Source organism: Dromiciops gliroides, chromosome 3, assembly GCF_019393635.1.
Source record: "Dromiciops gliroides isolate mDroGli1 chromosome 3, mDroGli1.pri, whole genome shotgun sequence".
NCBI lineage: Eukaryota > Metazoa > Chordata > Mammalia > Microbiotheria > Microbiotheriidae > Dromiciops > Dromiciops gliroides.
The window spans coordinates 300,001,059-300,028,312 of record NC_057863.1 but is presented as its reverse complement, the minus strand read 5'-3'; the positions used below and the strand labels follow the sequence as shown (position 1 = coordinate 300,028,312).

Below are 27,254 nucleotides of genomic sequence, written 5' to 3'. Positions count from 1 at the left end.
GGTACCACCATCCTCCTAGTCCCTTAGTAATCTAAATGTTACCCTCAGTTTAGCATTCCTTCTTACCCACCACATCCAAGTAGTTGCCAAGTTTACCTTTGTAATATCTCTCTTTTTTTTTTTTTTGGTGAGGCAATTGGGGTTAAGTGACTTGCCCAGGGTCACACAGCTAGTAAGTGTCTGAGGCCGGATTTGAACTCAGGTACTCCTGAATCCAGGGCCGGTGCTTATCCACTGCGCCATCTAGCTGCCCCTGTAATATCTCTTACATATGTCCCCTTCTGCCTGCTGAAACTGTGACTACTATGTTGCTGGCCCTCATCACTTCACACCTGGACTATTGTAATAGCCTGCTGGATGAGTTCCCTTTCTTGAGTCTCTCCCTCACTCTAGTCTATTTAATATCTGACTGCCAAATTGATCTTCCTTAAGTGCTAGTTTGATTATCTCTCCTTCCTTTCCTTCCTCTCATTCAATAAATTCCAGAGGCTATTACCTCCAGGATCAAATATAAAATCTTATGTTTGGCTTTTAAAGCCTTTCATAACCTGGCCCCTTCCTCTCTTGCCAGTATTTTTTTATTTTTTAATTTATTTAAATTTTTTTTTTTCTCTTGCCAGTATTCTTACACTTCACTCCCTCTACATACTCTTAAATCGAGAGACAGTGGCCACCCAACTGGATGCTTTTCACTGGATGTGTCCTAGGCCTTCAATTCTCTTTTTGTATCTACCTCCTGGCTTTCTTCAAATCTTAGCAAAATACTACCTTCTTTTATACCCCAAAGATGTCTCCAAAAAGAGAAAAATCTTATTGGTACAAAAATATTTATAGCAGCTCTTTTTGTGGTGACTAAGAACTGGAAATCGAAAGAATGCCTGTCAATTGGGGAATGGTTAAACAAGCTGTGGTATATGATGGTGATGGAATATAATTGTGCTATAAGAAATGACAAGCATAATGATTTCAGAAAGGCCTGGAAAGACTTGAATGAACCGATGTATAGTGAGCAGAACCAGGAGAATGTTATGCACAGTGACAGCAATGTTGTTTGATGAACTGTGAATGACTTAACTATTCTCAGTAATACAATGATCCGAGACAATCCCAAAGGACTAATGATGAAGCATACCATCCACCTCCAAAGAAAGAACTGATATTGATGGAACAGACTGAAGCATGCTATTTTTCACTTTCTTTCATTTTTTCTTTTATTCAAGTTTTCTTGTACAAAATGACTAATATGGTAATGTTTTACATAATTATACATGTATAACCCATATGTGATTGCTTACCACCTCAGGGAGGGGAGGAAAGGAAGGAGCGATGAAATTTAGAACTCAAAACTATAAATAAAAATGTTTAATATTTTTACAAAATCCTACCTTCTGCACAAAGTCTTTCCTACTCCTGCTTGCTTTGTTGTATTCCCTCTGAGACTACCACCAATTTACTTGCATATATCCTTTTTTGTACAATTTGTACATTTACATGTTATAGCCTTTATTTAACTGTTGTTAGTAGACTGCTTTATGCCTTTCTTTGTATTCCTGGTGCTTAGCATAGTGCCTATACATAGTAGGTACTTAAAAACAAAAACAAAAACAGGGCAGCTAGGTGGCACAGTGGATAAAGCACCGGCCCTGGATTCAGGAGTACCTGAGTTCAAATCTGGCCTCAGACACTTGACACTAGCTGTGTGACCCTGGGCAAGTCACTTAACCCCCATTGCCCCACAAAAAACCCCAATAAACCCCAAAACATAGTAAGTACTTAATAAATGCTTAATGACTGAATGGTGCAGTGGAAGGAACAATGGATTTGCAATCAGAAAACCTGGGTTCAAATGTCAGACTAGCTCTGCCACTTATTATTTATGTTTTATTGGGCAAATCACTTTACTTCACTGGGCCTCAATTTCCTCATATTTGAGCCATGGAAGTCTATAGTTATTATTGTTGTTCTTAAAATTTGCTAATGATGATAATAGTAATAGCTGACATATATAAAAGATTTCAGGATTTACCTTTATAAATTTATATTTTTTACATTTTATTTGGGACCTACAGAATGTTATAAGAGCCTGTGGAAGTCTATTAGTCCATCAGGCAGATCTTCTATATATAGTAGGGAATGGGTAAGAATCACACAGGATAAAAAGGCTAGGAAAAAAGAAAATAAAACCCTTGCAACAAATATTCATATTTATGTAAAATAAACTTCAAGAATTGGTTAAGTCTGAAAATTCATGGCTTATTCTGAACTCTGAGTCCATCCCTTCTCCACCCAGGGTTGGGTGGTGTGATTCATCATCAGCCCTCTGGAATCATGGTTAGTCATTGCATTGATCAGAGTTCTTAAGTCTCAGAAAGCTGTTTGTCTTGATAATTTTGTTACTATAGAAATTGTTCTCCTGTTTGTGTTCATTTCACCTTGAGTTAATTCACCTAAATCTTTCCAGGTTTCTTTGAAACCATCCCTTTTATCATTTATTATAGCACAATAACATTCCATTACTTTCACATACCATACTTTGTTCATATTTTCCCCAACTGATGGGTATCCCCTTATTCTTCAATTCTTTCTTAAAAAGAGCTGCTATAAACATTTCTGCACTTATGGATCATTTTCCTGTTTCTTTGATCTCTTTGGGGCCCAATAGTTTCATTCTGTACCTGTAGGTTTGTAGAAAGTACTTAAAAGTATATGACTTTTGGGGCAGCTAGGTGGCGCAGTGGATAGAGCACCGGCCCTGGAGTCAGGAGTACCTGAGTTCAAATCTGGCCTCAGACATTTAACACTTACTAGCTGTGTGATCCTGGGCAAGTCACTTAACCCCAACTGCCTCACTAAAAAAAAAAAAAAGTATATGACTTTTTAGGACAGCTAGGTGGTGCAGTGGATAAAGCACCAGCCCTGGATTCAGGAGGACCTGAATTCAAAATCTGGCCTCAGACACTTACTAGCTGTGTGACCCTGGGCAAGCCATTTAACCCCAATTGTCTCACAAAAAAAGAAAAAAAAAGTATATGACTTTTCCATGGGTACCCACAAATGTGAATTGAACTTGGAACCTGAGCACCTTTACTAACTGTGGGTGATCCACTGAATGTGGTGAATAAAGTTGTGTCAACTCATAAAGAACTCAAGTTATTATGCATCTCTGGGATGATGGGTGGGGTGAGGAGAGATCTCATATTTATACCCAATGGAAAATGATATGAAGTCTTGAGATGAATTTCTTGCTTCCTTATATGACGTAGCAATGCAAAAAGGGTTCTGTGATTTACAATGGCTGTGCAGAACATGATATAGTCTGCAACTTGAAATAGTGCAGAGTACTTAGAGTAGGTCTTTCAGAGAGAGGGATGAAAATTCACCATTACAATTCATCAGCATGCTCTGAAAGAATCAGGCTCTTCAGGAATTTTTTATTTATGTCCAAACTTTTATTTTTTATTCCTGGACTTTTATAAGTTGCTATTGTTATGCAGGCTAGTGCTAGAGAGTAGCTATAAACCCAATAAAAGTACAATGGTAGATTCTCTATATAGTGAAGCCTCCTGCAAAAGGAAGAAGTTGGAAGAGATTTCTCCTGAGGTCTCTTCCAGGGCTAAATCTTAGCAACTAGTGTTGGGAGATAGGGTCAAAGGCTCTTAAGTCAAGATGTTCCTGGAGGTTGTTGCAATATTTTGAGAGACAGAATGTGATCCGTATTATGTCTGACTGTGTAATAGCAACCTGGGCTCTATGGTACTCAAAAAATCATAAGTGATGTTTGAGTTTTAAATCTCTTTTCCTTATTGTTTACTGCTGCCATTTGGTGTTTGTGTTCTGTGTGGTAACATTGGATCAGTCATTTTCTTAGTCTTTAGGAATGAAGGATAAATAATGTCACCACAGAAGGTGAACAAATGTCAGTGATTTTGTGCTGTGTTTTCACTGGAGCAAAAACTGATATCCATCACTAACCACAAGGGGGCAGATTTCCCAGTATCTTAATTCTACCTATGCTGATCTTGATATGAATTGGTTAGTGGTAAAATAAAGGGTTTCAAGGATGCTATTATTTAAAATAGATGCTACTTAATATTTTGTGTTGTAAATAAGACCAATTAAAAAATGGGACACTTTGTTTCAGCAATATTTTCATGACATTTTAAAAGACTTTGTTTTGGATCTCATGGGATTTTCTTTCTGAGCCTTGGTTGCTTCATTTGTAAAATACTGGAATTGGTCTTGAGGACCTTAACGTCTCTTTCAACTCTAACATCTTGTGAGTCTCTATTTCTCTGTGTTTTAGAGTTCCCCCACTCTGACGAAGGTTTTGGGGGGCTTATGAGAATCTCATAATTTTCACTGAATTCTGTGGAAACTCACAAACTTAATGACCACACTGTGAAGTTTTAATAAGTACTCACTATATGTGCCAAAGTCTAATATTTATTACATATTCCTCAGTGCTGTGAAATGTTGGTATTACTTTCTACCTTTGACTATCAAGGGATTATTCCAATATAAGGACTCATGAATTTCCTTAAAATGTTCAGATGGAAGTCACTCTTTTTAGTACACTGTAGTTTTTATTACAGATGATTTAAATGATCAAATTCTGACTTTCTTTTTCTCTCTCTTTTTTCAAGGCAAGAGCTGTTCTGGCAAAGGTTGGCTACCCCAAGTTTATAATGAATGATACTTATGTTAATGAAGACCTCAAGGCCGTAAGTATTAAATTTACTGTGTTTTTTTCTGGCAAGTTTTTCTGGCTTTGTTTCTTTCAACTAACCCAAGTCCAAGCAATTAAGTGTGGTTGTGCCAGAAAGCACTGACATTTGATTCATTATTTGGCTTGATAGAAGATGGAATTTGCCAAACAAACTTAGATCAACCACAAATTCAAGGAAGTGTCAATATGAAGGCAGAGCTAAATGGGTACTATGGAGCACAGTTGGCATGTTTCCACCAAATTTAATCATTAAAAAATTAAACATGTCCAATATTTCACAAAAAATTGGTCCTGTCTAATTTAACCAGATCATCATATGGACTTTTTAAACACTCTTTTTCTTATTTGTGTCATTATATTGAATTAATAGTGATCAATCTGTCCACAGAGAGGGAGTATCATTAAACTTTATGGGTGTTTTGGCAACTTAAGTGCATAAATGTCTCAGTAACTCAGTGTCATTGACATTGTATATCTATAGTACATTACACAGGGCTGTTGGAAGAAAAGACATCATTCTTCTTTATTGTATTTTTTTTGGGAATTTATGCCTGTCAGTATGATATCTTCACATTAATAAACTTATCATAGCCATTGTCATCACCTATTTTATATACAAGTTTCTGTAGCTTTATAAAAGTTGCAATCTTACCAGTCACTTGACTTTTACTAAAAACAAACCCTACAAATCCTTAGCAATTATTTAATAATAATAACAACACTAATACATAATAATAATGATAAAATATCCATTTGAAATAAGTATGATTTTTTAAGGTAAAGTTTGCATTCCCTCCCCATTGTGATTTGGTGGTGTTCTTCATCTTCTAGGTTGAACGTCTTAGCTTTTTTAAAATCAGAAAGGTTAGAAACTCTCCAGGAATCTTTAGAGGATCATGGGATCATGGACTTAGAGTTAAAAATCAAATTTGAAATCATGTTCAACTCCCTCTTTTTATATATTGAGGGCCAGAGAGATTAATTGATTTTCCTAAGGACACATAGCTAGTAAATGGAAAACCTAGGATTCAAACCCAGTGCCTCTAATTTTAAATCCAGGGCTCTTTTCATTGCACCACAAGATGTCAGAGGTAAAAGATTTATTGTATTTAATTAAGAACTTTCTCTACTGTGCTCCCAGATGGGCAATACAAAGTGTCTCTCTGATTGCCTTGGATGACAGTAAAATATATTTCCCAAATCACCAAGCTTGTATTTCTTTAAGAAATGCCTTTGTGAAAGAGTAAATATAGCTGAGCCCCCTTATATCATGGCTCACTAGTACACATTGATTTGGATATGCTGCAGGTCAGATCATTTCAACTGAAAAACCAGTACATATGGGAAAAGACGGAAATAATGCAGCTAGCCCATCAGGTGGGTATTAGTCCTGTTCTCCAGCATGGGGTTCAACGCAATCCAACAAGCATTTGTTCAGTGCTTACTATGTGCCAGGCACTATGTAACAGTATGGATGGTAGTGGAAGTATACCACTCTACTCTATTTGGGGGTGGGGGAGTGGGAAGACTATGACTAATAGTGATATACATCACAAATTCGTGACTACTTTTGAAAACTTTAGTGGTTTACATCATAGCATCATAGATTTAGAGCCGGAAAGGAATTTAGAAGTCATCTAGTCTAGTACTTTCATTTTGCTGATCAGGAGGCTGAAGTACAGAGAGGTTCTGTGACTTGACTGAGGCCAAGTAGGAGGCAAAAGTAGGATTTTAATCTAGTAGTCTTTGAGCTCCAAATCCGGAATTGATCCAACTGTACTACATTAGTTCATTTCTTCTCTTAGCTTACCCAAAAAGAAAAGCAAAAGAAAATAAGGGTGAATGAGGGTGAATTGGAATGAGAACAATGGTCTAGTTTAATTTTTTTCCTCTAAGAAATGTTTCTAATCAGGGCAGTTGGTAGCGCAATGGATAGAGCACTGGTCTTGGAGTCAGGAGAACCTGAGTTAAAATGCTGCCTCACACACTTACTAGCTATATGACCCTGGGCAAGTCACTTAAGCCCAATTGTTTTCATCAAAAAAAAAGTTTCTGATCAATGTGTTTGGGACATATCTGTCTTATGGGCTAGCAAGCAATTTCAAATGCCCAATATACAAAAAAAAAAAAGATTTTGGGGGGGGCAGCTAGGTGGTACAGTGGATAGAGCACCAGCCCTGGATTCAGGAGGACCTGAGTTCAAATCCGGCCTCAGACACTTAATCTATATGATCTATATGATCCTGGGCAAGTCACTTAACCCCAATTGCCTCACCCAAAGGAAAAAAAATGTCCCCAAAATTCCTTTGTCTTTTAAAGAACTAATATGCTTATGTTGCCCATAAGCAATGTAAATCAAGAAGGTTTAAAAGTAAAAACCAATGGTAAATCAAAATTAGAAAGAGGCAGCATTATGGAGTAAAGTTTAAACCAGAAATTCTTAGGTTCTGGTCTTGCTTCTGACACATAGTACTTGTTGTGATCCTAGACAAGCCATTTATCCTTTCAGTGAGCTAGGCTAGTGGGTCTCAAATATTTTGGCCTCAGAACCTCTTTATACTCTTAGAAATTATTGAGGCTTCTCCTCAAAGAACTTTATGTAGGTTATGTCTATCAATATTTAGAATATTATAAATGGATTAGAATATGAAAACATCTTTCATTTTGACTTTATGTAACTAATGAAAGGGTCTTGGACCATATTTAGAGAACTAATGCTCTCAGTAACTAATACTATATTTTGTTGAAAAGGTTCTGACCTATATCGATAGAGGAAGTTTCTTTATGTAGGAGTTCCCTATGCAGAAGAACTCACAGGTTTAGTTTTTATCCCTAAGATTTCAAAAGGCTTCAGCAGGTGTTTTGGAAATAAGCAATCCATTCCGCTTTTTCCCTACTCATAGCATTAACATTTTCAGATTTATTTCTTAGCATGACTTAAAATGAATTAATTTGGAGTGAGAGATACTCTGTAGTAGCAATACTTTGTTTTATTATACTCACTTTTTTTTAAAAGAACATTTAAAGTCTTTCAATATCTCTTAGTGAGACTGACTACATTTCCTTTCACTGATTATGTCCTTGTCACCTCTGAGGGCAATAGCTTTATTCTTCCATTTAATCTTTGGCATTTGACTGTTGGCTTTGGGGTTGGGATTTCCAAGAAGGGAAACTCCTCGTTACACTGAATTTTTCGATGTGGACAGCTATTGCCTAGGAAATGGGCTGAGCTTACAATTAGCTTCTCAAAGGTCACTCAGTTGAAAAGTTGAGGGATGAAACTGATTGAAAGTCATTACCAACTTGGCCTGGATTTTTCAACAGTAACTGAAAGATGGAAACCCCTTGAACCAATTATGCTTTGCAGTGCTTAAGCAACAATTTGTTGCAGATTATTGGTGGCTTCAAAGTGTTCCTGTGGTAAGTATATAACAAAGTTCTGGAGAAATACCTTGAAGATGTTATGTCTCAAGCAACTAAAACTTTTCTATAGTTTCCATATTTTACAGTTCTACTTCATTCAAATGTAGGATTTACAATAACTCGAGTAAAATGGGTTATCTCATATTAACAGTGGAATAAACCTCATATTAGAATAAGAAAAATATAAGACAATTGAGATAAACTACAAAGTCCATTATTAATAGATTCCCCCCTCCCTATATCCAATCTATTGCCAAGGCCTGTTGATTTTAGCTTTTATAATATCTCACATATGCTCATTTCTCTCCTCTGTCATTGCTACCACTCTGGAGCAGTACCTTACTGTTCATGCTTGGACTATCGAAATAGTCTGATGATTTGTCACCCTTCCTCTTCAAGTCTCTCCCCCTTCAATCCATCCTCTACTCAGTTGTCAAATTACTCTTCCTAAAGGGCAGGTCTGAACATATTACCCCTCACCCCCCCAACATTGAATAATAATTCAATAGCTTTTCCCAGTTGGTAGGCTCTGTCAGATCTAGAACCCTGTTCGGCATGGCATTGAGAACCCAGGGTTACCTTCAAACCAAGATTAAAGTTAGAACTTTCATGGAGGAAAGTAACCTTCAATGGTAAATATAGGAAGGCTAGGAAAAGCTATTATTTGTTGCCAGAATAACATTCTCCTATATCCCCCTCCATGATTTCAATTAACATAAAGTAGAGTCAGCTTCATGCAAAAAAGAAGGACCTTTCATGGAAATTATTGTGTTTTGAACTACTAAAGATTAGATCCAGAGCCAATAGATCAAGATGGAGCACTAGATATGTTCTCTAATCCCCTTACTATTTCAAAACCAGAAATTACGTATCAAAGATAAAGCAACTTCAGTTGTCTCCATGCTATAGAACACCCAGAATCCAAAAGAAAGTAAGAAAAGAAAAAACTAAAAACTAAAACAAACAAAAAAAACCAAACCCATGAATTAACGCCTTGAGCTCCCTCAGCACTCTTCCCTCACATCCAGCAGCAAGTCTTCACCAGCTAATACAAGGATACAACTTGTGGAACTGCAAAAAAAAACCCTGACCCCCCACATCCTGTCCTCCCTCCCTCTCTGTGTTGCTAGGGAGACCATGGCTCCAGTTTGTAGGAGTTTATTCAAGTTTATTCAGGGAGGGCCAATGCTCTGGCAGTGTTCCAGGTGAAGCTTGTTGGGACCACACAGCCAGTGTCCCATCAGATGGGGATATGTGCTGCAAAAGATTTCTGCAGGAGATCCAGCAACAGAGAAAAAAGGCAGAAAATGTGTCTGGGCTTGAAATAGAGCTTAACATCACACCATAGCCCCATGCCCACTTCTTGGAGCCTAAACTACAGAAATCAACCCTGTAGCATCAGTATATCAGCTCTCGAAACTGCTGGTGTTGGGCCAGAGAACTGAAGAACAGGGTGAGTGGGAGTGGACACCAGAAAAAGTCTGTGTGTTTGTGTGTATGTGTGTGAAAGAGCTCAGTATTTAGCAGGACCAGTTTTGTGTTCATCTCACCCCACCCCCCAATTACTTGGGTCAGAGAACTAGCCTAGTGAGCCAGGAATTCACCAACATGAGAGAAATTTGAGATGCTTTAAGATTCAGTCCTCAAGGAAACCATTATCTGAGGGAAGGGAATCAGAAAGTGAGCAATAGGAGAAAATGAGGGAGGAAAAAACCATACTGATTTCAGAGAGAAGAAAACTTAAAGTCCTTGAGCAGATAAGCAGATAAATCAACAGGGAAAACATTAATATCAGAAGGAAATATGGCCTCCAGATCTAGCATATGAGTTTAGGCATCTATGAATAAATACTGGAACGCAAAGAAAAGTGATATGAGGGGCAGCTAGGTGGCGCAGTGGATAGAGCATTGACCCTGGAGTCAGGAGGACCTGAGTTCAAATCCAGCTTCAGACACTTGACACTTACTAGCTGTGTGACCCTGGGCAAGTCACTTAACCCCAATTGCCTCACCAAAAAAAAGAAAAAGAAAAAGAAAAGAAAAGTGATATGACACTTGAAGAGGTAGAGAACCCTGTGGAATTTGTGAATGTGGAACCATAACATGATGTTTCTGAGTAGTTTAAAAAAGAAATGAGAATTATGAGAACAGAATTTATGGCCTGCACAGCAAAAATAATGGGTTGAATAAAAAATAGAATCTGAAATTACAAGTCTCACTAAAGAAACAAAAAAGAGAACAACAGAATGGGAATATAAATATTTAGAAGTAAAGGACAATCTAGAAGAAGAGAAGCAAAAGACAATAATGTTAAAGAAAATATCCTCACTATCTAAGCAAAACATACTGATTTCAAAGGATCAAAGATTTTCCAGAAGAACAGAACAGGAGAAAAAATCTTAACACCATAATTCAGGGAGTAATAGAAGAGAATTGCCCAAAACTCTTGGATGTAGAAAATGAAATAATACCAATTGAAATAATCCATAGATTGCCTCAAAAGTACTTTTGCAATTTTTATTTCATTTTATTCTTACAACAACTCTGGGAGGTAGGTTCTATTATCACCCCCATTTCAAGATAAGAAAACTGAAGCAGTGAATATGTAACTTGCCCAGGGTTACACAGCTAGTAAGTGTCTTAAGTTGGATTTGAACTAAAGTTTTCCTGACCCCAGACCCTGTGCTTTATCTACTATGTCACCTAGGTGCATATAATGAAAGGGAATGTGTTTTCACAGATTCAGATGGACCTGAACATACATACATATATACATATATATGTATGTGTATATATGTGCATATATATGTATATATGTATATGTGTATATATATATATATATGCATGTTTTTTTGTGTGTGTTTAGCAAGAAATATCTGCTTTGGTATCTAGCTGTCCCAATGAAATACCCTCCCCCCAACTCTTTGTCCTGATGGATTTATTGGAAAATCTATCAAACTTTTAAAGAATAATTAATACCAGTACTTCACAAATGATTCTCAAAAATTGAGAAAGAAAGCATAAAGATAGGTAAAGAGGAGACATCCAATTTGAAATATCTGAAAGGCAGGTGAAGATACAAGATTGTTGGTCATCAGGGAGATTGAAACCAGAAAGGTAGATTTGAGAATCATCAGCATAAAGATGATAATTAAATCCATGGGAGCTGGTGAGATTGCCAAGTAGCATAGAAGAAGAGAGGGGGATCCTAGAGCATTGGAGGATAACAATTGATAAATGGTAAAATGATATGAACAAACTTATAAAATGAAAAATTGCAAAATACTCTCGAGCACATGAAAGAATGAGAATGCTGCAAATCACTATTAATAAGAGAAAACCAAATTGAAACAATCCTGAGATTTTACTTCACACCCTGAAAATTGGTAATGGATTAAAAATGGCAATTCTCAATGTTGTAAGACTTATGGAAAGATGGGCACACTAATACAATTTGATGGAGCTGTGAAATGGTACAACCATTTTCGAAAACAATTTAGAATTATGCAAATAAAGAGGTTAAGATGTCCACATCCCTTGAACCAGAAACTGCATTTCTGGGCTTACTGCCCAAGGAAGCTATCAATAGGAAGAAAGTCCCCATATATACTAAAATATTTATAGTAGCACTTTTTGCAACAGCAACAAATTGGAAACAAAACAAATTCTCATTTGGAGAATGGCTAATCATATTGTGGTACATAAATGTAATAGAATATTACTGTGTTGTAAGAAATGATATCTGTGATGAACACAGAGAATCATGGAGGGATGTTGTAAACTGAGGCAGTGAAAAATCAAGAAAACAATATACACAGTAAGTATTACAATGCAAATGGAAAGACCAACCATACACCCAAAATATCAAATGTGACTATAACAAAATTATAAAGATCAAACAGTACATGAAAAAATACAAGAGGACATTCCAACCCACCACTTTGTGAAGGTGTGAGGTTTATAGGTATTTCACATTACACATATTTTTGGACCTCTCCAATGTGTCAATTGATTATGTTGATTTCTTTCCTTCTTAAAAAATATTATTTCTGGGGCATCTAGGTGGCACAGTGGATAGAGCACCGGCCCTGGATTCAGGAGAACTTGAGTTCAAATTCAGCCTCAGACACTTGACACTTACTAGCTGTATGACCCTGGGAAAGTCACTTAACCCAAATTGCCTCACCAATTACAAAAAAAAAAAAAAGAAAAAAAATACTATTTGTTATATAGGATGGTTCTCTGGGATGAGATGGAGGAAGGATACTGGTGATAACAATGAAGATGTAGGAAACAGAAGACAGTAATAAAAATGTACTTAACAACACTCTGAGGATAGGATTATAATATGTGTTTGCATATCAGCTTCTGTCATGTAAATAGTAAATGAAAATTTATCCTAAATGTAAATATTTCAAATAATCAGATTCCCCCTTTTGTATTCTGATTTATTTATATATTTTAATTTGTGAATGAAAAGTAAGTCAGTTGATCCTAAGAAGCTTCTTTTAAGACATGTCATAGTAGAGATTCAGCCAACTGATGTTCAAAATGAGAATGTTAGGTTGCTCCTTGACCCTGAAAGAAGTACCTTCTGAATTTTCAAAGGAAGATCAAATTGTATTTAGTAAAATTTTAAGCATTTTTAGTATTAAAACTCTTTTAATTGTATTATCATTCTTTGAAGATCTTGAATCAAGTTGTCATGCATATGATAATCATCACTTAAAAGGAATAACAAACTGATACTCCTTCAACTATGTGAGTTAGAAATAATAAAGGGAGAAATATTAACATATTATTTTGACATGGGCCTTTTTATAAAAAAAAATCTGGGTTTTGTTTTTTTTTTTTGCTTTGGTAATTGGTCAAGTTAAATAAAATTATATGTTTGTGTTTCAGGATTCCAACAGATAAATTCCTATAATTTGTAGGAAAATAAGTCCTTTTTAATTTGATCAGCAAAAAACCCAGCCTGGATTAGGCTATTACATGGACAGAGTACTTTAGATATATGAGGATCAGGAACTAGTCAAAATTTAGTAACTATTGTTTCTAAGTTCTAAGTGCATTGGGATAATGGTGTCTGGCCTTTGAATTCTAATGGTTTTTCTTTCTTTAGTGGTAACATGTACATAAAATATCTTCAGATATTGAACTTTAAAATCTATTATAAGAAAAATCTGCATAGTTTTAAACTTTATTATCTACATACTAATACTATAAATTTTTGTTTTTACAGATATAGGGCAACTTAACCCAGTTTACCAAATGTGACCAATATGTTCTAGGCACTTTTACTAAAAGCTGGGTTACTGAAATGAAATAATATGGCTCCTTCCCTTAAAGAGCTTATATTCTAATAGAAAGTATGATATGACCAGAAATAACTAATAAAAAAGAAGCATGTGATAAGTATAATGGAGGGAAGAGCAAATATTAATTAAATATCTGCTACGTTTCAGGAAATATGATGGCTTCTTTACAAATATTATCTCATTTGCTCCTCACAACAACTCCATGATTTAGGTACTATTATTATCTCCATTTTACAGTTGAGGAAACTGAGGCAAACAAAGGTTAAGTGACTTGCCCAAAGTCACATAGCTAGTAAGTGTCTGAAGCTGGATTTAAACTCAGGTCTTCCTGACTTCAGGCCTACTGTGGCGCTTAGCTGCCTCTCTTTAAGACAATTTGAGGAGGGGAACTTTGTGCCATCATTCATATTTCTTTGCCTCAGTTTTTACATTTTGAACCTGGGAGGATTGTTAGGATGAGTAATAAGTAAAATACTTGTAAAAGACTTTTTCATTCCCCAGCACTTTTGAGGATTTTTTAAAAAAATGATAATGATATTCTTTCCCAAAATATTTACGTATTCTTAACTTCTCCTAATAACAGCCCAGGCAGGGGCTCCTGATTTGGGCAAGAAACCACCTATCTAATATAATTTGTACTATCTGACATTTTAAAAGGGAATTATCTTCTGGTTGATTGTCATCAGAAGAGTTAATATATTAACATAGTCCATTACAAGACAGAAATAATCAAATGCCCTATGCTACTGCTTCTTTTGTTTTTTAGTCTTAAAGTGTGTGTGTTTGTTGACTCAGTATACACATATAACTAGAGATTGAACAAGGCATGAACACAGTTACCGATTTTGATTTCTGCTGGCTAAATGTGAAACAGAACTTGAGAGCTTTGGTGACTCAGTGTGGAAGGGCACTCTGGGGGTTGATTAGCCACTAACAGTTATTGGTAACTGAGAAGATCAGATCACTTGATGGGCTTTTTTTTTCTTTTTTCTTTTTTTTTTTTTTTGGTGACGCAATGAGGGTTAATTGATTTGTTCAGGGTCACACAGCTAGTAAATGTCAAGTGTCTGAGGAACGGGATTTGAACTCAGGTCCTCCTGAATCCAGGTCTGGTGCTCTATCCACAGCGCCACCTAGCTGCCCCCTTGATGGGCTTTTAAAAGGAAAATAACTCCCTCCATTTCTCTCTCTTTCTTTGAACCTCCAGACAGCATCACGTAGCCCTGGGGCTTTCCATTAGCACTGGGAGAAGGGAAGTTCATCCTTTTTCTCACCCTGGCTAACAAAAGGCCATGAACTCATGACAGCTAAAGCTCATGCCATACTTAAGTGAGCCCAATCCTGGATTTTGGGCTATTTCTTTTGTGTTCTTTTCTTATCTCAGGTGAAAGAGTAACAATTCTGAGATGGATGCATCCAGGCTTGGCTGCTATCTTGTGTGTTTACATGTTAAGTGATTTAAAGTCCTTTGATTGGAACCAAATGGAAACAAGGGGTAGAGTCCCTGGAAATTATTCCGTTTCTCTTGGAGAAGGTGATCAATGGTAGGACTATGAACCTACTTCTTAGCTGTGAGCCAGAAGTGAAGAAAGAACCTGGCCTTACAATGAGCTGGATTCATTCTCTTGCCAGTGGCCATCTTCTCTAAGGGCTGAGGTAGTTGATGAGGGCTCTTTCCCATGTCTTTGTTTAGCTTGACTAAAGCACCTAGGACCACCTAAGCCAACCTTTTGAACTCACAACACAGTCTTCTTAAAATCAGTAAGGGAATGGCTTTCTCATTCACAAAACACTCTTTTGATCTGAGTTACTGGAGGCAGGTAGGAGACTCATCAAGCCCTAGTTCTCAGTTAAATATATTCCTGTGTGCATGAATGTGTGAATGTATGAATCAATCTATCATCTCTATGTATGTATGTATGTATGTATCTATCTATCTATCTAAAAACGTAGCTACCAAGCCTGAATATGTCCATCTCAGGATCATTCTTTTTTCACCTAAAATCGGGAAGAAACAAATACAAAAGAAGTAGTCTACAACCCAGGATCGGGCTCATTTAGACAGGGCATAGGCTTCAGTTGTCATTTGTTCATAGTCCCATGTTGGTCAAGGTGAGAAATAGTGTGAAGTTTCAGGGCTATTTGATGCTATCTGGATGCTCAAAGAAAAAGAAGATAAGGGAGGGAGTCATTTCCTTTAAAAATGGATTTCCTTTTATCTAGATAGATAAACAGACAAAAAGACAGACATTTAGGTAGATAGTCAACACACATAAAATTGCTTGTAGTTGAAAAATTTTAGTTTTAGAAAAATTTTTATTTCCTCTTACTTTTTGTTTATAACATAATATTTTAGATAGTTTTTGTCCACTTACTAGTTAAGGGATCTTGGTCAAGTCTTCCTTTCATGTACGATTACTATTTCTGGAACTTGCCCTGTTCCTTTCTGTTTCTATATTTATGATTATAACATCTCCTATGGCTGGTGGCACCTCTTTTTTTTTGACACCTCTTTTAACCCACGCAACCTCTCCTTCATCCTCCCTGCACTGCATGCCACACCCTGCCCCTGCTGAAATACCATACAAGTTTCAAGACACAGTTATATCTAATGAAATCTCCTGTCATGAAGATTTTCCTTATCCTCATACCTTAGAACTTGTCTTGGCTTTTATACTTCTCTTAGGAATTTCTGTTTTGGCTATTTTATTCCCTTTATGAACTAATGCTATTTGGTGAACTGGGTGATGATATTTGGCTGAAATGAATTATGATGAAAAAGATGCATGTTACTGAAGAACAGGATGGTGCAATTCACTTATTTTGGTAAAGTTCAAAAATTCCTGCAAGGCAGAAAAATAAAAAATAGTCACTATTTTTTTAATTCAAAGATAAAAATGGATTTTTCTACTACTAAGGAAATGAAATATATAGTAAATTTCAGAAGCTTCTTTTATTTTCTACTATGATTTGGAAATCTTCAAATTATTTTTTGAATATTCCTTAAAATTCCCCCAAAGAAATGTCCATTAAAATATTGGAATTGGAAATGCCTGAAAATTCCTTTACTATGAACACAGTTCCTCTGATGGGAAAAAAAGAATTGATATTTTGATTTAGGTTGTCTTCTTTCAATATGTACCTCTGTTGTCCTTAGTTTGAACAATGATGATTATGATTTATTTTCTCAGATGAAATTTTCAGAAAGTGATTATTTCGGCAACGTCCTGCAAACTCGCAAGTATTTAGCACAATCTGATTTCTTCTGGCTAAGAAAAGAAGTTCCAAAAACAGAGTGAGTAAAAAAAATTGTATGTATGTATAGAACATAGCTATATGTCTATAATATGTATATGTAAATTGAAATGGATAAATAGATGGGTGGGAAGAGACAGAAGAAAACAATGGCTAAAACTATGACGTTATAAGACTGAAAATGTATGATAGCAGTTTTTACAGTATAGTAAAAGCTGAATTGGTGGTATTTTGCCCCAAAGCTCTAGCAACTAGCATTTTTGTTATTTAAAAAAAACCCTCTGGTTTAATAACCACCTGCAACATTATTAACACACTTTGAAAGATTAAAAAGTAAATATTAAAGGTGCCTTTGATTTTAGTTAAGCAGAATCAACCAAGAGGGAAAAAGTTCTTTCTCCCAATATGTCAAGTAGAAAGATTCAAAAGACCTTGAGAAATAATAAAACATTGAAGAAGTTTAAGAGGTTAGAGATGATGTTGGAAAATAATAGATTAATTGGAAAGATTTATGAATTCCAAGGAAGTGATCGAGATGTTGTTAGAGTTACTTCCAATTGTAACACCTTCCTCCTTTCTGTAGCTTCTGCCCTCCTTGACCTCCCTCACTTTGGAGAGTGGCAGAGGAAGCATATATTTCTTTCTGCATGGGTTGGACTAGATGTCTCTTGAGGAAGTAAAAAATGCTGTGATTTGCTAATAGAAGGGGCACTCAGTTCAGAAGAGCTTTGCCTCAGGACCAGGCTGATTTCTCAGTTTTGATCATTAGGGCTAAGCTTATTCTTTGATATTCTAGATCTATACTTGCCACCACATTGAGACCAGTCTGTCCCTCTTAACACTGACTAATATCCTGGTTTTTAGTCCCTAAATCATACTTCTTACTACTTATCTCCCTCATTATATTGTGAGCTCCTTAAGGGAAGGAACTGTCTTTTGCTTCTTTTAGTACCCTCATCACTTAGCACATTGCCTGGCACATGGTGGGCACTCAATAAATGTTTATTTATATCTTTGGACTCTAGGCCTTCTTTTTAACACAGTTCTTTTTGCAGGGCAATGAGGGTTAAGTGACTTGCCCAGGGTGACACAGCTAGTAAGTGTCAAGTATCTGAGGTCAGATTTAAACTCAGGTCCTCCTGAATCCAGGGCCGGTGCTTTATACACTGTACTACCTAGCTGCGCTCCAGGCCTTCTGTCTTAATTTTCTGGTTTCCAAAATGTCAACTTAGGGGGCCTTTAATCATTAACTTGCTCAATGAAACCTAGATTCTACCTGATTCTACTAGTTCGTTCTGGCCCCTTTTCCTAATACCTCCCAATATTGACAAGTGCATATGAAATAATTTTGCCTAGAGCACGTGGGGAACAGAATAAATTCAGAGGCTGAATAATAATTCTCTCCATAGTTCAAAACTGTAGTTTCTATAGATTGCAAGTAAAAAGGTAGTTTCACAAATTCTTGAAAAATAGCAGATAAATGGATTAACAAAACTATCTTTCCTAAAACTGGCATCTTTCCTCCATTGTCTATCCTTGGTCCTTTCATTGCAATATTTTTGTCCTGGGTTGGGCCTTCTCTTCCTCCACTTTTACCCCACCAAAATTATTCAGACGCAACTTCAGATTACATTTCTATTAGTAATATTTTCATGCCTGATTAGGTTTAAAAACTGTGGTAGTCCTTTGTAGATTGTGGCATTCTACCATAATGTCTTAGAGAACCAAATCTTTTTGATTTACTAGGCATTTCCTTTCTTTAGTATGCTAGATAACAAGGCTTTTTACAGTATTTAATTTCCTTGCCTTTACAAATATGATTTGTGAAGGAAATGGAAGAAGTTTCTTATTTAGTTAATCATACCTTTACCTTGAAAATAATGGGTGAGGGTATATTGGTTATTGGGAGCTATATTTGTGGTTATTTAGCTGTACCTGGCATTTGATGGTATGAAGACACAATTATATTCTGAAGGTGATTTAAAAAAATTTTTGCCTTTTTCTTCAGAGCTTTTGTTTCTTATTTGTCTTTTGTGTATGTCTGATTCTTTCCTTCCGGCTCAGCCGGGTACGCTAATGTTAGAAGAGAGAAACAACTTTGCTCTGCCTCCTCCCAGATTCTCTCCTCAAAATGGGCCTATTTACTGGTTTAGAGAGAGAATCACTGACCCTGAGAAGGCAGCCTTAGTATGCCATTCATTTCTGAGACATCTGTCTAAAACTGACATAGGCAAAGCCTGTAGAATCATTCTATTTATAGAGGGAATGCCCTGGGGTATTGGTGGCTTCCTTACTGTCTTGTGTATATTAGTTGTAAAGTTAGGAGGGATATCCAGGGCCTTTTCATCCTTGTGTATAGGGCAAACTGCCTCAGTTTACCCAAATAACTCGAGGAGACCACCAAGTCAAGCAGAGACAGATTTATTACATTCCCATAGGAATGGGCAAACTCAATACCTGAGTCGCGCTAGCTAATACATGCCTTGACCTTTTATAGGGGAAGTCCCCATGCACACTAGGTCGAGCTCACAATCTAACATCCAATCCTGTCTCACCCAGGGTGCGTGTAGCTCGTGATCAATGTATGGAGACATGCATACGTGTTCCAGGAACAAGGGGGAAAAGGGGAGGGGGAACAAGGTCAAACCAAAGGAAGAGGGAACGGGGGAGTGACAGTCAGATGTTTCAGATCTCACAGTTCCCACTGACTCCCCTCTTCCGGCCCCTGTCTCTAAAGATATTCAACCTGAATAACAGGAAGAGTCACTCAGGTGCTTCAGCATTGTTCTGTAGTCGTGTTAATTCTAGAAGGATGACAGGGTTAAAATTTATCTTCGGCTATGTTGGGAAGAAAAGAATAATCCATTGTTGGGACCCCAGGGCCAAGGGGATTCTGCTCTGAGAAAGAGACATGTCACTTAACATCTGGTCTCAACTTAATTGCTGCATCCTGTGCCGAGCCCTGTCCTTTCTTCTTGAGTCCCGAGTATTGAATTGGTGGGCAAACTCCCTGACCCACTCAACAAGGACTGGGGTTCTGACATATGATGGATTGCAGACAAAACTAATATGTAGCTGACAAGTGGGGAGACTGAGCAGAAGTAAAAATACTGTTAATTGGCAATAAAACTTAAAGGAGACAGTGAGAATTTGACAAGCAATAAACTTCTAAATGAACTATACTGGGGCAGGGCTGGGTACCTTCCAGATCCCATCCTCAGAGTTTAATCTGACTCAAATCCATAATCATCTCATACACTTGCAATAAACTTTAGCCTTGAATGTTTACATGAACCAGTGTACAATCCCAGAGGTCAGGGAATGATATATCAGTTGGTTCATTTTAAAGTGAAAATTAAGCAAAGGTAGACTGAGCATATGGAGGGGAATTGCTTGATTATTATGATCATCATCAATGACTTGGTGTGCAAAGGGTAGAGAAAAGACATTCCAGATCAAAGTGAGAGTTCACCAGTCATCATAATGAGATTATAGAGTGGCCAGCTTTCTTTTTCAGGCCAGTGAGATAGCTGATGTTCACCCAGTCATACATCAAGAATTCCTTCTGTCCTGTTGCTTCTAAACAATGGGCCACATCCTATACTGTTTTTAATTTTCAATAAAAAATAATCAGTTTATTGCTGTGTGCATGAGAAGACTACTCAAATTGCTAAATGTTATCCTCTGATGAAAACATTGATGAAATATCAGTTCTTAGTCTTCTTTAAATTATGATACAAACTTGAGTACATCTACATCTCTGAATATGAGTTTCCTTCTTTTCGACATGTTGACAATACTACTTGAAATACCTACCTCACAGTCTTCTTGGGGGGAAAAGACTTTACCAACCATAAAGTGATTCACAGTGAACTATTATTCCTTAAATTTAAATGTTTTATTAAAAGCTTAATATTGAATGGATAAGTAAACTGTGTAGTAACTATTTACATGTAGCAGAACTATTTGCAAGGCATAAAGTATTATAATAATTTTCATTCATTTTTTTTCTAAGTTCTACTTAGAATTTTCGGCCCCTTCAGGCTCATTGACTGTTCCTCTTATATAGTCATAGTTACTGTTTACTCCATTTTCTAATCTCGCTTTTCTTTCTTTCTTTTCCATTTAGCATTCTTTTTTTTTTTTTTTTGGTGAGGCAATTGGGGTTAAGTGACTTGCCCAGGGTCACACAGCTAGTAATTGTCAAGTGTCTGAGGCCGGATTTGAACTCAGGTGCTCCTGAATCCAGGGCCAGTGCTCTATCCACCGTGCCACCTAGCTGCCCCTCCATTTAGCATTCTTTTAGAAAGGTCTTTCCAGTTTTCTCTATATTTATGGTGCTTATAGGTCTCATAGAGTTTAATTATATTTTGCATCAAACTTGTAATTTCATCAGAATAGGGAACTCAGAGAGAGAGGAGCTTTCCTCCAGTGCAAGCCTGCAATTGTTCTACAACTTAGAGTCACCTTAGATAGTCACAAGGGGCACTGAAAAGTTGTGACTTGTTGGGGACCTGTCAGAATCAGACTTCAACCCAGGTTCTTCCTGACTCAGAGGTTGACTATTATGCCATGCTTTCTTTTCCTTATATTATATTAATGTGTTGCAAATTAGTTAGCCTTTCTCCTGTTTTGGGACATTTAGATTAACTCTAGTTTTATTTTTTTTCCTTTTGCAATTACATAAAATGCTATTATAAGATTCTTTGAAGTGGTAATTTTTTGTCATTCTTGATAACACTTTCAGAGTATCTTTTTCCACAATGGAATTATTGGGGAGTGATGATTATTTTTAATAATATTCTTATGATAGCTTTTCTTCAAAAACTACAGAGCTAAGAACCAAAGGTAATTAACCTAAGCTTGACTCCCCTTTGCAATGTAGTCATAATCAAATCACTTGATTTGCTTCAGGTTTCTCATCTGCAAAATAGGATAAACACTGACTTCATCATGATCTTAGGTGTATTGCTTCATATAAATATGAGCATTTTGTTCTGGAGGTTCCTTATCTTATTGATCCACAGCCATATGGATATTTCCTGTTTTCTTAGAGATAGACAAATCCAATGAAAGCAGCATTATGTTGTTGGGGCTTTCTCTGCATAGTAACCAGATAGTACTGGAAAGTTTTTCTGGATACTGTCAACTGGTACCTTTTTGGAGGCATTGCATGGGGTTTTAGCTTTGTGATGCCCATTGACTTTAATAGGCATCTTAGGACTTTGAAAACATATGAGTTAATTGAGTGGGGATAATTTTGAAGTATCTCCTCCATAGCAGTTTACTTTGAACAGTATATCATGATTCTATATTCCCTTTAACCCAATGTGAATACTTGTAAAGCACTGAAATAACATTTTGCTTCTTTGTGGGCGTGGGAGATAAACACACTTTATCTGTCCTTTTCTTGGAATCCATTTTAGCCAGACTAATGTGCATCGAAGAGATCCCTCACATGATGGGAAATGTCAGAAAAAATGGAATTAATTGGCAGGTTATCCCTGAAAGATATATATATATATATATATATATATATATATATATATATATATATATATATATATATATTTAGGGTCCCATCCTCCAAATTGTCACATTACCAGCAGGCTGAAAAATAAAAGATTTACTCCATTGCTCAGCATATCAGAATGCAATTTCTTTCCCTCATCTCATCATTTCCTTTTTCAGCAATTACTTTAAAGCTGTTTCCCCATTAATTCATTCTCACTTCTACTATAACAAAACACTTTTGGACTTAATTCCTTCACCCTTTAAAATATGGCAATAAATAGATCAAATCCCCATTTAAAAGAATATTTTCATTTTCTTGAGTTTTCACTTACTTGGTATTATATTTTCTCACAAAGTATATGAAAAATAGAGTTTACAATATATTTGTTGCTGGCATATTGGTCAGGATTTTTTTTAGGAACTATAATAAAAGCAGTTTGCATTTATGTAAAGCCTTTCAGTTTTAATTTCATCCATCCATCTATCTATCTATCTATCTATCTATCTATCTATCTATCTATCTATCTATCTATCTATCTATCATCTATCTATCTATCTACCTACCTACCTACCTACCTACCTACCTACCTATTTATTTATTTATTTATTTGTGTGGCAATGAGGGTTAAGTGACTTGCCCAGGGTCACACAACTAGTAAGTATCAAGTGTCTGAGGCTGGATTTAAACTCAGGTCCTCCTGAATCCAGGGCCAGTGCTTTATTCACTGTGCCATTTAGCTGCCCCCCAAAGCCTTTCAGTTTTAAAATGAAAACCTTTCATTTGTGTCTTCAGGGGAGATAGGCAGCCACTTCAATATAGGCTCAAGGTTAAGTTTATGGCTATTGGTTCATGGATTCCCCTATGCCCTTCTCCATTGTTCCCTTATAGAAAACACTTGCTCAGCATGCAATAAAAATCAGTTTATCTTGGGGCAGCTAGGTGGTGCAGTGGCTAAAGCACTGGCACTGAATTCAGGAGGACACTTACTAGCTGTGTGACCCTGGGCAAGTCACTTGACCCTCATTGTCCTGAAAAAAATCAGAAAAAAAATCAGCTTATCTTTATCTGGAGACAAAACACATTATATAAATAAATACATACAGGATATAAACAAAGCTTAATGAGATTAGGGAACTTCCAAGGATAAGTGATGCCATTTTACCAGGCAATGATTGAGGTAGGGGAGGAGAAGGAAGAGGAAAAGGAATTAATTTAACAGGTCCAAGTAGCAGAGACAGTGAGAGAAACCACAGAATTCTCTTTAGACAGATTACTTCTCTCAGGGTAAGACTGACTTCTCATGATTATATTCAATTTGGGGAGCATTGCTTTTCACTTGCAATTGGCTCTTTCACCCATTCCCAGTCAAAAGGGACTTGCAAAATTCCCTTGACTTTCTCCCTCTTCCTGAGTGGAGCAGCTTCTGTCTCTAATGATCCTTGAGTCCCTCCTTCCAGCTGAAAATAATTACCTTTCCCATCAGTCTCTTTGCTTAGGAGTTACATAAAGCATTTTACATTAATTATCTAATTTCATGTAGGAGGCAGCATGGAGTGGTAGATAGAGAGCTGGTCTTGGAGACAGGAAGACCTGGCTTCATGTCCTACTCCTGACACAAACTTTTGTGGCACCAGGCAAATGCTCTAGGTAACTCTCTATGATTATAAATTGCAGAGAAGGCACTCCTATATTGGTAGGGGCTATTTCCTCATCTGGGAGTTCCCTATTATAATGAAATCACAGTTGCCATTCTTATTCTTATCTCATTTCATAAGATAATAAATTTAGAGCAGGAAAGGACTTCAGAGGTCATCTAATAGAAATCTCTCATTTCATAGATGAGTCCCAGAGATATTAAGTGACTTTCTCAAAAGTATCACAAAAGTAATAAGGAGATAAATTTAAGTCCTCTTAAATCCAATGCTCTTTCCACTGTACCATACTGACATCATAGCAACTCTTTGAGGAAGGTAGTAATAATTATAATAGCTGGAAGCATGTTGGATTCAAGTCATAAGAGCTCTTAAGAGCCACTTGTTAAATGTTCATTGTGAACATTTATACCCTAGAAATTGGCAAATGATACAAATCAGGTCTACATTTATCATTAAATTGAAGGCCTATTCTTAAGAAAGTGATGGATAAAATTTTAATAATGCAGGTTAAACACAAAAGTGTGTCTTGGGTCACAGAGCCAGTTATTAAACATTTATCAATATGTCCCTGATCATAACCTTCAGTTGTATGTATCTGGAAGGTTTATTAAGAGCTTTCTTCAAAACTGTCTTAAGAAATAATTGAATAATAATAATAATAATAATTCACATATATTACTTTAAATACTTATAAAAGTTTTTCCTACAATCATAGGAGGTAAGAAATATAAGTATTTGAAGATGAAAAAGGCTTAGAGGCTTGAGAAACCTATGACAGTATTAGAATAGGAATTCAAATCCATTTATCTTTACTCCAAGTCTAGTAACCCTTCCATTTGTAAAAATTGTATTATTACTGGGTCTTAATCTGTGAACTTCTGGCTGTCTATCTGACTGCTTTTAGCTGCCTAAGCCAGTCTGTAAGGGCTGTTTAAAAAATCCCCAACTGCTTCTCCCAGACCACAAGAAACAGCCTCTTTCAATTTAACAGCAAAGGGTTTATTGAGGTGAATAAACTTAGAATTAAATACAAAGAAAAGAAATATACAACCTGACTGTGTTTTAACTTTCTCCATACCTTCCCCTCTCCTTTCACTGCTCCACTCCTCCATCTGTCTCTGCAGCATCCTCCTTCACGCTTCCTCCTACTGTGCTTGCTTTCACTACTGACCAACTTCCTAGCATCTTCACTATGTCCTTTCATTCTTTCACTCTTCCTCCACTGTCAGCCACCCCGCCACTGCTTGACTATGTCTAGTCCCTACTAACTGAAAGCCTCCCTTTCTCAGTCTCCTTCTCTCAGTCTCTCTCTTCACTGTCTGCCCCCCAGGCTATATAACCCGTCTTTGTCCTCCTGAAACTGGGGTTGACAGAGCCCACAAATGCCAAGCTAATTTGTTGGTGCCCCCAGGGCAGGCAGAGCCCCATGCAGGGCACCCACCCGGAGCTGGGGGCTGGGTGGAGGAAGCTGGGGTGTTCCTGAGGTTTTTCCGTGTACATCCCAGCTGAGCAGAGCCTGGGCTAGGAGTGTGTTGCAAGGCTTACATGCCTGGGGCAGTTTTGAGGAGAGCAGTTGCACTGGGGGAGGGGTGGCCATTTGGGGCACCCAAGGCTAATTTCAGTGGCTCACACATTCCACCAACATTTTTGGGGATGCATATTTGTAATTTAATCAATGTAGGAAGTTTCAGGTTATAATCTGAGTTAATAATTGAATCATAAAACATAGGCATGATTTGTTTTATTCATATTAGTCTAGCTAGTCCAAATATCCATATAAAATATAGGACAAAATGAAAACATTGAATAGTTTTTTGAACAATGAAACTATTCTATGCCATTTTTATACTAAAACTACTTTAATTTTTCTTTAATAAGATTTTTCAAATTTTGTTCTCATTTCCCTTCCTTCTCCCTCTCTTCCATGTTATCTTCACCTCCATGTTTTCTTTGTACCCTCTAAATGTCCTAGAAAGGAAATACATGTGATTTAGTTGATGATTCATTTTATTTCCTTATGTCTGCCCAGCTCTATTCTATGCACTATGGGAAATTGTGTTTGGCTTTTAAAGAAGTGACAGTTTTTTGATAGGACGATGAGACATATTTCCATGTATACAACACGCTCTATGGTAAGGTAATATATGAAATATAATCCTATATATCTATTGTAGTAGATACTATGGGGATAGTTAGAATAATAGAATTATAATTTTTGCTAAAAAATAAGAGAATAAAAATAAGCCACTCTTCATTGATTTTCAGTTGCGCTTTAAATAAAACTTTGACAGTTATCTGAGAGGTTGAGATGGGTGGATCTCTTGATCTCAGGAGTTCTGAGCTATAGTGGGCTATGTAGAAGCACACTAAATTCATCATCAATATGCTGAGCCCTCAGGAGTGAGGGGTGGGGGGCATTAAATTGCTCATTCAGAGTCAAACTGGCCTAGACCAGAAACCAGGCTGATCAATTCTCCCACGCTGATCGGTAGTGGGATTGGCTCATGAGTAGCCTGGGTGTCTCTTAACTCCCAGTCTGGGTGAGATAGGGACACTTCGCTCTTAAAAATCAATAAAGAAACAGGCCTTCAGAATCCCCACCAAGGGAGCAATTATATTTTTGGATAGAGGGCATCTGGATTTTTCTGGTTAGCCTTTATTCATACACTCCAGCAGTTTAGAATATATTTGTATAATTCTTTTTATTTTAGTTATATATCCAACAAACATTGAGATAATGATAATGGTAGAGAGGGTAGAATTCTGTGAGTAAATCAGGTGATTGTTCATGTTGTGATTTAAGCTTATTTGCAAATGTCAAGTTAGGAAAGCCAAGTTGTCTGATACCTGTGTTATGGGATCAACCTTTAGAGTCATCTTTTCTCCTCATAGGTTAAGCTAGTTTCCCCCTAAAAGTCAACAAAGTCAGGAATTGATTGGCCTGGGTATGGGACAAGATTCAATTTTCAACCTCTCTTGACCAGCAGTTTCCTGCTTGCCTCTAATCATATTAAATGGCTTCCTTGTCATCTCAGAGCATAAAAAGGCCTATGTGCAGTCATTGCCCCTCAGATCTGGTGACTGTTCCAAGATATGGAGGTCACCACCCTGTGTCCTGGTGACCAGCTGTATTTCCATATGGAGATGAGGGCAACCTTGTCTACCGAGCTAAGTGATACTATATCCTTGTTGAATGTTTTTATGTGAGGGCTAAAATACCCTTTCTTTTGTCAACTGTTCAATGATTCAAAAGTACCTCATTTTATCCCAACGTTGAACCTGAACTAACAGAGTGGCAGTCTGAATTAGGCTGTCCTCTAACAACTGGGCTTTCCCTGTTCCTTGTGGTTTACCTTACATGCA

General features: G+C 36.9%; 1 protein-coding gene across 1 annotated transcript in view; it reads left to right on the top strand.

Annotated features, from left to right (window-relative positions):
- The window catches only part of PHEX (phosphate regulating endopeptidase homolog X-linked), a 270,635-nt gene that overhangs the window by 174,596 nt on the left and 68,785 nt on the right, over positions 1-27,254 (top strand). Inside the window, exons 13-14 of the mRNA XM_043998684.1 lie at positions 4,644-4,721; positions 16,658-16,761. Of these exons, the coding sequence (XP_043854619.1) occupies positions 4,644-4,721; positions 16,658-16,761 (182 nt within the window). The remainder of the gene's footprint in view (positions 1-4,643; positions 4,722-16,657; positions 16,762-27,254) is intronic.